At 43.7% G+C, this 10,875-nt stretch overlaps 1 protein-coding gene across 1 annotated transcript; it reads right to left on the bottom strand.

Moving 5' to 3' along the window:
- Positions 1–1,615: 1,615 nt before the first annotated feature.
- LOC146628468 (stanniocalcin-like) lies at positions 1,616–4,453 on the bottom strand. The gene is made up of 5 exons (XM_085359560.1): positions 4,339–4,453; positions 3,679–3,821; positions 3,498–3,605; positions 3,033–3,136; positions 1,616–1,913 (listed from the first exon to the last, which is right to left on the bottom strand). The coding sequence occupies exons 1-5, from the start codon at positions 4,451–4,453 to the stop codon at positions 1,616–1,618; spliced, it is 768 nt and encodes a 255-aa protein (XP_085215686.1).
- Between the last annotated feature and the right edge of the window lie 6,422 nt (positions 4,454–10,875).

Raw genomic sequence — 10,875 nt, 5'->3', positions numbered from 1 at the left:
TATGACTGTTACAGCTGCTCCCTCAATAACAGCAGGTGGGGGCAACTATGACACTAAAAATACATCATATTAAAGCAGCATTACTCACAGTATTCACAGTACTTCAATAGTACCTAAGAATGTAACTTTAAAATGTTTCGCTGGTATTCTTTTACATTTTTGAGCAGGATTAGTATCATCAAAGGGCCACGAATGCAGATATAGCACAACAAAGGTCAAATCCACATGAACAAATCCAGAAACAGACAAAACAAAGTCCAAAATCCAAAGGAAGCGGAGAATACTGGAAATTCCAGGAGTGGAAGGTAAACACAGAGGGAACACGCTGAGCAGGAGCAGGAAGTACACATCGAAGCTTCCTCTAGTGTGTTTTTTAGACACTAGCATGTGTCAGTTACCAGTATCCTGTGCCCTCATTGGTAGTTGCTTGAATTGTTCACCTTGAAGTTGAGTTCTTGGGACCCGCCCACTTTGCTTTGGCAGAGTTGTTGTTTTTTTTAATCTCGTATGTGCTGAACGTCACTGACTGTCTGTGATTGCTGGTCTCTACATTTCTGTGAGTCATTTCCTATTTGGGAGCAGCTTCACAGTTTTCTCTGAGCCGTTGTCATTTGATCAGAAAACCCTGATCCCGCGTCCGCTCCCTCCTAATACCAGAGATGTCTTTGGGAGTGTGAAGGAGCACTAAATAAAAGTAAAAATACCACCGCATTTGACCTTATGTTACATATTTTACTGTATTTTATCTGAATGTGAGCTGTGCTGCTTTCCTCCTGCTCTCTGGGCTTGCTCCACTTTCCTATTGGCTGCCCTGCAGCCAATCAGATCCCTCCAGGGCCTTTCTAAGCTGTTTGAAGGTGAATTGCAGGGTCTTACATGAGAATGATCGTATAAACAGTAAATACAGGACCGGTATCACCAATCATTTCAACTTGAATGAATCTATATAGCTTTAAATGTGAATACTGAATAAACATAAACACTTTTTAATGGCACTGCATGACATGCTTCTGTTGTTTTAAACATTCTGTATAAATAAAAATGGCCGGCTGTTGCGTGTCACGCTTTGTTGCTTTGTGATTTTGAACGGCATCATCTTAGCTCAATAACGATTCCTCCTGAACTGTCGGGCAGCTGAGCTTCAGGTTTGCAGCTCTGCTTTGTTCTAGTTTATTCAATGGCCTCTGTTTTAAGTTGAGGTTCTATTTTTTGTTGCCCTTCCTGAACTCATTCCAGTGTCAATAAAAGGTTTCAAACTGACCCAGAACGATTCATGTTTCTCCACGCTCAGCACTGTCACTCTACTGAAGCCCCGCCCACCCAGAGGAAGTCGGATTCATACAAGAACATGACAGGAGCCGAAAGCCATCACATCACATTGTTTATTTCTAACACAGAACCAGAGACAGCACAGATGAGCAACACGGAGTAAATGAGCTCCACGGCCAGCGTGAGAGCATCTCCTCACCTCCGCGGCCTCTTGTCCTCCTGCATAAATTAACTTAATAAAAATAAATATGCATTATAATAATAAGTTGCTTTTATAGTCAGTCGGTGGCTGGACTGATGTTTGTGTAGTCAGGGCTGGCTGTGTGTTTATATCAAGCTGCGTCAACTACTCGTGGGCTTTAACTCCGTCTTCTTCCTCCTGGCTGTCTACGGACCTCCTGGCGAACAGGTGAGTGGGGTCTCGGCCTCTGAAGCCCGGCTGGATGTTGAACACGGGCATGTTCCTCCAGCTTGAGGGGTTATTGTAGGCGGCTGAGCCGGATTCTGCGGTGCAGGGTTTGTTCTGGATGAGCTGGAGGAAGATTTCCATGTCGGGGCCCAACCGGGACACGATCCCGGCCCTCACCGCCACCACCGTCTGCTCGTCGCAGGCCTGCAGCGTCTGGAGCAGGGTGCTGTAGTACCTGCAGGCCAAACAGACACATGTTCATCTCAGACCTTGGCCTTCTGCTTGACAGTTTCAGATTTGCATCAAAATTTTACAGTACAAAATTTAAACATTTATAATAAGTGGTGTAAAAGTTTAGTTTCATACATCAAAAAAAGTTTTTAACGGCTGAAGATTTCTTAAAAATTGTCCGTCGACCCATTTCAGGCCTGTTTTTTCTGCACATTGAGACTGAGGCCATGTTTGAACATGAATATATCAAAAACTATCAAAGATGAAAGCCTGAAATCATTACCTAAATAATACTAAAACACAACACAGAATACGTCTGAACATTAGATTCTTAATTTTTTTAAAAAAAATCTAATTCAATAACACAATTGAACAAATATCACAAACTGTAAGAAGAAAAAGAAAGTTCTGGAATTTCCAGATGAAACTCAAATTATAACTGAGAAATAACTTTAATGTAAAACGAATTCTTTGTTAGTGAGTAATACAGTTCACAAGCACCAGGAGTCGCCCCTCAGCAGGCTTCCGGAAGGTGTCCAATCAGAAGAAAAAGGGCTTTTTTAAGAGTTCTTAAAGAGACAGGAGCTAATATAATGATTCCTCTTAAACTTGTTCTTAAGATATTTTTACGTTCTTACAACAATATTTTTAATTGCCACCACTATACAAACATCACATGAAGGTTTTACTCCAGGCTCCACTTAACAGTGTCCACAGTAAACTATATAGTAAAAATGTACAGTATGAAAAAACAGTGGTCAGCAGCAAATATGTACCATGCAACAGCACGTGAGAGGACAGATGGGACTCTTGAATACCATGTCTGTCAAACCACACACTGAAATTTACTGTATGAGCCCAAAGTTCTCTAAGAACTCCTCCCTAAATGTCCCCCTTTTATAACTGGCCATCCTCCAGAAACTAGCTGAGGGGCAGTAGCATGTACTTTTTAGGTGTAGCTGCAACTTTACTTTAAGGCCAATTTTATAATTATAGATTTATAAAACATGCTAAGAAGCTAAATTAGGTACCATGTATGTTATCGTGCTATTGCTTTAGCATCTCCACTCTAAAGCAGGTGCGAGCATTGCCTCACCATTTTGTATGTGTACTGGGTGCTCACCTGTTGGGAAAATGAGTAGGCACCTGCACCACCTCTCCAATGGCGTCAGGGTTAGTCCTAGCCACAGTGCAGATGTCCAGGCTGGTGTAGCACTCTTCTTGAACCTTCGATGAGATGGACAAACACTGACTTAGGATCATAGAAGCACTTTCTCCTCTCCTCTAACCTGCAGAGGTAACAGGATGCTACAACACTAAAAGGATGGGGTTAAAGCTAACAGTGATACAGGTGTTTTCATATATAAACTGATGGAGACACTGAACAGGTTAGCCTGGTTCTGCTGGAGTTGTCTCCAGTTAAAGGAGAGTTTGTCTTCCCCACCTTCACCAGCTGCTGCTGTGAGACATTCCTTGGGATTTTTAATATCTATATAATACGGAGCTTTAACTTCATGAGCAAAAGCTAAATAAAAAAGAACTGAAGTGATTTTTATAAGGCAGCATAGAAGTTTGTGAGCTGGCAAACCTCAGCGATCATCCTCTGGAAGATGTTGCAGCGGCGGATGGACTGGAAGACTTTGCCCGAAATTCCCTGAGACATGCAGTGCAGACTCTTCTTGACGAACGTCTTACCCTGTGGAGAGAACATTGAGGTCAGACGACAGGTGGAGGACAGGTGGAGGACAGGTGGACAGTAAGTCACTAACCTCGGTGTTGAAGCTTGCGGCGGTGTGCAGGAACAGCTCGCAGAGCTCGTGCATCCCGTCGGTGTCGCAGGTGGAGTTTTCCAGACAGGAGAAGAACCCACAGCCGACGGTCACGGCGCCGCTCAAACATCTGGCCACATCAGCTGCAAACACACAAACATGCTTCACACTGGACTCACAGAGCTTTCCAGATGATTGACCCATCAAGCAGTCGCATATGGGACAGATGTGACTTGAATATGATGCAAACAAATGGAAGGAAAATATGATTTGAATAGAAAAAAGTGACGCATAAATTATGTTTTTACAAATAGGGAGGGCAGGAAGTTTTCTAAAGTTATCAGTACTCCATACTGGAACTGAGATGATCACCCCCCCACCCCTTCAAAAAACAATACATGAGTCCATTAATGGTCGCTGATCAAACTTCAGCTTTCTTTTAAAAGACAGTTTTTATGCTAATAATACTTCAACGACAGACAGAAGTGAGAGGATGAAGAACACCTGCTGCTGTGTTTAGAAGATTTAAAGCCAATAACCGATCAAATATCAGCTTATTGATCCGGTAATAATCAGGTACAGACTCCAAACATTAATGCGTTCACTGCAGTACTTGTACTTGTAGCAGACTACTGTGAGTGCAGTAACACAAGTACTCACTCGGGCTGTTGGCGGAGAAACGGGCCCGGCGGGGAGCCGCCTCCTCCGGCAGAGGCTCGAAGGCGGAGGAGGAGCAGAGGAGGAGGAGGAGGAGCAGAGCGGAGCCGCGGAGCATGGTGCCTCACACTGAGGATAAAGATGAAGCAGCAGGAGGAGGAGGTGCTGTGTGTCTGCTGTCTCCAGCTGAGTCTCCTGCATTTATACACAGTCAGCGGGGCTCGGACCAATCAGAGCGGAAGGTTTCGGTTGGGGGGGGCTGTTAATGGTTTATTGAGGAGTAATGAACTTGCGGAGTTAATTGGTTATTTCCACACGCAGAGGAGGAATTTCCGAGCAGCAGTGAACTCAGCGCATAAAGTTTGGACTTCAGGTTTGATTTAATGTGACAGAAACTCTCCTGAGCTCAAGTGTCACCTCAGCACACCTGAACATGAATATGGTGTCAGGTACAGCAGAGCTTTAACATGATAACATGGGGTCAACTGATCGGAGCGAACAGCTGTTCACATTGTGGAAGGTTAAATGAGCCGAACCCTCCACCAGCACTGCTGCATTCATACTTTTAATTCAATGCTGCAAAAATATTAAATAAATATTATTTCAATATTGGAGACTCAGACGGACTCCCGGCAGGTCAGCGACAGCCTGTGCCTGTGGTAGTCCTGAACCCTGAATCTAAACACCGAAGATCAACATCCGGAGGTTCACCTGTGTTTACATGTCAACACGTTCTCACGTGTGACGCATCAGAATAAAAGCATCAGGATAAACGAGCCTAATGTCTCCTATCAACTCGGGATAAGGTCACATTCACGAGGTCAGCCTCGCTCACTCTAACACTAACGGTGGAATTAAAGCGGAAGGTTTCGCTATGCTGCTGCTGTGACGTGACTGTGATGTGTTATCTTTACCGTGGGAAGTGGATGTGTTTAATTCCAGTCACGTTTCCAGATTTCCTGTGAGAGAAAACAAACAAGCACGCACTTACACACCGACACACACAAACTAGGATCGAGAACTGGAGTAAAGTAAAAGTACTTAGTACTTGCTCACAGGTCTGTCCAGGTACATTTCGCAGATTTTTGAATGGAGTCTGGTGGTCCCGTCCTGGTCGTCCTGATGCTGAAGCTTAGCCTACTTTCTGTTTTGTCCTTCAGTTTAAAACAACATGAAAACATTTATGAGCACTTTATTTAAAAAAAAGACATCATTCACCTGACACTTATTAACCTTTATGTTATTTAAACAGATTTTTACTGGTAACTTATTATTAATGATGACAGAGGTTTTATTAGACACAGCTGAGCATTTTGCATTTTGGCATAATTTGTGAAACTTGAAATTGCTTTAGTACTGAATGGTAAAAATTAGGCTTTCTTGAGGGGTGGGGGTGGGGGGGTGTTGACCTGTAGTGTAGTTTTGATCTACTTTTGCTGCTGGTTCAGTGAATTTTGATTGAAGAGCGATGGAATCTGGACTTTGGGAATCTGTGAGATGTCCAGTTTCCGGATCGGATCGGCATGTCCTGTACATGGGATCCGTGCTTTGTGTGTGTGTGATTGCTGTAAAGTAAATAAAAAAGTAAAATTTAATTTATATAGCACCTTTCAAGATAAAAACCACAAAGTGCTTCACAGAAGCTAAAACATAAAAATAAAAATCAACCAAAAGCAAGTTTAAAAAGATGAGTTTTTAGCTGTTTTTTAAAAGCGACCACTGAGTCCACAGATCTCAGGCTCAAAGGGAGAGAGTTTCACAGTCTGGGGGCCACAGTTCCAAAAGCTTTGTCGCCTTTTGTTTTCAGCCTCATGTGTTGGACAACCAGCAAGCCCTGATCACATGACCTCAGGGACCTGCTGGGAATGTATGGATGTAAAAGTTCACTGATATATGTTGGTTTTTGTCCATGCAGAGCCCTGAAAGTCAAGGTCAAAACCTTAAAGTGGATTCTGAATTTAATAGGGAGCCAGTGCAGCTGGATCAGTAGGGGTGTGACATGGAAGTACTTGGAGGACTTGGTCAGAAGCTTTGCAGCAGCGTTCTGAACAACTTACAGATGCTCCAAAGAGGCTTTACATAAACAAGTAAACAAAGAATTACAATAATCCAGACGAGATGAAACAAATGCATGAATGACAATTTCTAATTCTGAGCCTGATACAATGGACTCAGCTTAGCAATGTTTCTCAGGTGATAAAAACAGGAGCAGACCAGAGATTTAGTCAGAGCTGAGTCAAGAGTTACACCAAGGTTCCTGACAGGTTTGGCAAATGTAGCAAGTGGGCCCAAGTTTGTGTATCTTTATGGTGATCTGTTGATAATCTAATCAGATTTCAATAAGCAATGTGCTGTTGATGAGGAAATTATATTTAATCAGGTTTTGTGTATAAAATCAATCATGTTATTGTTTTCACCAGCAGCCAGTCGCCGTCCCTCGTGAACCTGGTTCTGCTGGAGGTTTCTTCTTGCTTGAAAGGAGTTTTTCCTTCCCGCTGTCGCCAAGCTCTTGCTCTTGGTTTCTCTGTGTTATTATAGGTCCTTACCTGACAGCACGTCTCAAACTGAAGGCTGCAGGCCAAATGTGGCCCACCACATTGAGAGCTTCTGCATGATTGTCTTAAAATAAGTTTACTGTTTTCTGCTTAAAAGCGTATCAATGCATTTTAATTGTTTGAATCCCAATGCCCCCGGTACCAGGGCGAGAGGGAGAACATCTGGTTTAACGTGATGTATTGCCAGATCTGTTATTTAAATATAGGTATGTGTGCCATCCACAGAAATGTCAGAATCTCATCTAAAAACTCATGAAACCATTTTAACTTGGTTGATAATTGATGCATCATAATGAGAGTCAGATGTGTTTCACTCAGTAATCAATAATTAAACTTTTGTTAAAGACGAGAAAAGCACAAGGGAAAAAAAACCTATACACAGCAATCATGAAACATGTCTTTAAAGTGAGAACCAGTGAAAACAAAGACCTTCATTTCATTATTTGATTATCCATAAAAGCAGAAACCACGGACAGGTGATCAGAGGTCTCTGCTCCTCGTCTTGTTCGTCTGAAGTGCTCGGCTTCTCTTTTTTGGATCTAGTTAAACTCGCTCTTTGTCTCATCAGCGTTTTGTGGGTGGTGTGGAAAAATCGACGTGTCTTATCAGCTCCCACGTTTAGATGGAGGCACGCTTGACCAGAGGAACCAGTGAACCTGCACGGCTCTGCTGACTTCATCAGCACGGAGGTCAAAGGTGCTGATAACCATCTGCACCCATCATGCTTCATCAACTCCCCCCACGGAAAACCTGCTGCCATAAAAACGGCAGCACTTGAGAGCAGCCCCTCACCTGAGCGTGGCCCTGAACACCAGGAGATTTATATTTTATATGGGAGCTTTGGAGAGTTTGGGGGAGTTATGGAGACTTCCGCATCAGCAGTGTGATTTCTTTTTCAGAAAAACTGAAATAAGTTTTTCTGGAAAGTTTTTAAAAAGGTACAAAAATGCCCATAGATGTGATACAGGTGCAAGGTTTATATTTCATTTGTCAGGAGGTTCAACAAAAACTCGGGTGTGTGAATTTTCAGGCTTTGCTCACTCTTTTCTCACTCTGTTCCCAGGAAACAGAGAGCAAGGTCAGAGGTCAGAGTGAACTGTCTGCTGTCTGAAGCTTTGTTCTTGTGTTGTACACAGTCTGATGTTCTCATTCAGGGCAGGGATGAAGAGGAGGAGGAGTAAAAGGTTCTTATGAAGCCGCTCTACCTGAGCCTCACTCACAGCAGCAGCTGCTCTGTGTGTAAGCGCTTCCTGTCTGATGCAGTGTGAGCGATGCAGGTGAACCCGGGGTCAGGATCATGTTCAGGGACGAAGCTCCTGCTGAATACAGAACTCCTCATCTTCATCACAGTATATGATATGAAGCATGAAGCTCGGTATCAAGGAAACATCCTGCAGCCTCATCTGTCCTCTGCACAGGTCCGAGCACCATCTAAGGGTAAACGTGTCCAACCCCCCACTCTAACATCATCATCCTCAGGTGTTTAACTCACTTCCTGCTGAAAACATTTATCTAACAAGAAACACAGCACAACGTTTTGTTACTGCACACATTTAAAAAGCACGAGAAGAAGTGACGTAAGCTGAGAAACACCAAGTCTAAGGGCAGGGTGGCATACTGGGCAGCCAATCACAGCAATGAAGGGAGGCGGGGTTAACTGTCAGTATGGTGTGTGTGTGTGTGTGTGTGTGTGTGTGTGTGTGTGTGTGTGTCAAACCTCAAAAAAGATATTTAGTGTGAGTTCCATGGCCAGAGTAGAGGTCAAAGGTCACACATTGTGGGATCCATACGACTCCAGTTTCATTACAACTGGATGAAGAGTTTCTGACAGCGATCTAAAAATGAAACCAATTTTCACAAGATGTTACCGTTTCTGGCTTTAATGAAGAAGTTTCGGTCTGAGAAACAAGAGCAGCATAAAGTAAACCCAGCCTGCAGTCCGAAGCTTCGCCTCCAGCTTCACTAACAACCTCATCGTGTCAGAGATCAGAGCCGGTTCTCTGAGATGATCAGCTGATGCTGTTGTTTCTGTCGGTCAGATCCTGCTTTGAGCTCAGCCTGTTTTTAGGTATCGAAGGGCAGTATTAAAAATAGTAGCGAGTGTAGTAAAGCTGTCACAGGCCGATGTTCCTGCTTCATTCACTGCTGCCACAGTGACCGGGGAACAGTGTTTGTAGGAGGCTAGGCGACCTGATTTCAGGGGTATTCTTCACTAATTATACTCATCCCCCCGCAGGAACATGTTTCCATACAGTCAGGTCGCTCTTCATCTCAGCTTCAGTTTGTTCAGCTAATTGTGGTGCGTCGTTTACTCCAAGGAGTAACCTCAAACTATACCACGTCCCGAGGGAGGTGCGGCTTATTGTTTGATTGGCATCCTTTCACATAAATATGTGGATGCTAACCGAGCATCAAAGTCACACTTCAAGCTGAAGAAGGAGAGGAGTGCAGAAGAGGTGAGGAAGAGCGTTTGGAGGTGAGGAAGAGCTGGAACTTTCAAAGGCAGATAATGTGTCAGTGAAACAATCCTGTGATGTTTCTCAGAAACTTTTTCATCCACCTGGGCTTTACCTGAAAGTGTGTCACAGGGCTAACAGTGTTATTATGGGAGGATCATTATCTCACCCGCCCCCCTCCTCTGGATGCCCCCTCCTGTCTTTTCTGGTTGCAGTCGAGTTCTGGTTCCCACACCGAGGAGCTTCATCGCTCAGACTCTCTGTCCCTCTGCTGCTTTCTCTCCCTGCCGGGTCAACCTCAGCGTCTGAAGGGCCAACGCCACACCCAACAGGTAGGTGAAGAGCAGCATCTATCTCTGATTTGGATTAAAACGCCTGAATCTAAGCCATCATAGATGGTAACCCTACCTTAACCTTTCCTCATGCGATGGTAAACTTTTTCAATTTCAGCTGGAATAATTAATTTGTTTGCTCTCTAATTGCCAAAAATGTAATTAAAAACGAGATGCATTATTATCTCCCGGGGTTAGGGTTGGGGATGGTCATTACTGACGATAACTTAGACCTCAGAGAGGAAAGAGATAATGAAATACAGAATGGTAATAGAAATACTTCAGAGGGCTAAGTCACCCTAACTTTGGAGCAAAAAAGTACTTGGGTCTAGGAAAAATATGTCTTTTATGTCTGATAGAGTTATTATGTTTTCTGTCATCTGATTTTGAAGCCTTGGGAGAACAGTTAGGGATTCAGATTATCATCAGTGATGAATATTGCCTTGATTACTCTGCGGACATGGCAGCTGGAGTCTCAGTGCCGCTTATCTGATGTTTGATGTCCATTGCCTGGGATGAATTGTACTGTAAATTCTCCAAAGATGAGTTTGTGGTCCCAAAGTGGGAAGTACACACAGACCCTCACACTCACGATCAGATGACAACATTTACGTCACTCGTACCCAAGCAAGATCACAGACGTATAATTGAGGCTTTTGATGTGACAGGGTTCCCCTCTCAGCACCTATCAGGTCATAGGTGTCCCGTCTCAGGTTGGGGCAGTTTGTGTTTCAGCCACATGCTGTGGCACAGGCACAGTTTTAGAAATTAGATCATGTTACCTCTCAGATGAAATCTCACACATTAATTGGGACCTTGCATTTTTTTATGTTAAAAGATATTTAGTTGTTTCGAAGTAGGGAAATAATTCTATACAATGGGCTGGATATTAAACAAACCCAAGTACCCAACTCCTCTGGCGTAAAACGACCAACACAGTGGAGAATCCAACGAACGGCACAGAAGAAAACATGGCTAAAACAGCTCAAAGATGACATCGGAGATCGCAGAATAAATCTCGACGAGACCAGGACAATCGCCAACAATCGCAATGCATGGAAACGAGTTGTGAAGGAAATTCGACAACCACTGGCACCCACAGCAGCGTATGGGCTGAGGAGTTGATCCAGGCCTGGTGAAAATATAAGAAGGTGGATCCTTGACGGAAGCCTCAGTAATGAGCCAGTGCTTCAGTGC

The sequence above is a fragment of the Diplotaxodon limnothrissa genome, linkage group LG7 (genome assembly GCF_057381915.1).
Source record: "Diplotaxodon limnothrissa isolate DT_005_m linkage group LG7, D_limnothrissa_male_GT1.1, whole genome shotgun sequence".
Classification (NCBI taxonomy): Eukaryota; Metazoa; Chordata; class Actinopteri; order Cichliformes; family Cichlidae; genus Diplotaxodon; species Diplotaxodon limnothrissa.
Note: the sequence above shows the minus strand (reverse complement) of the source record. Positions and strands in the feature narration are given on the sequence as shown.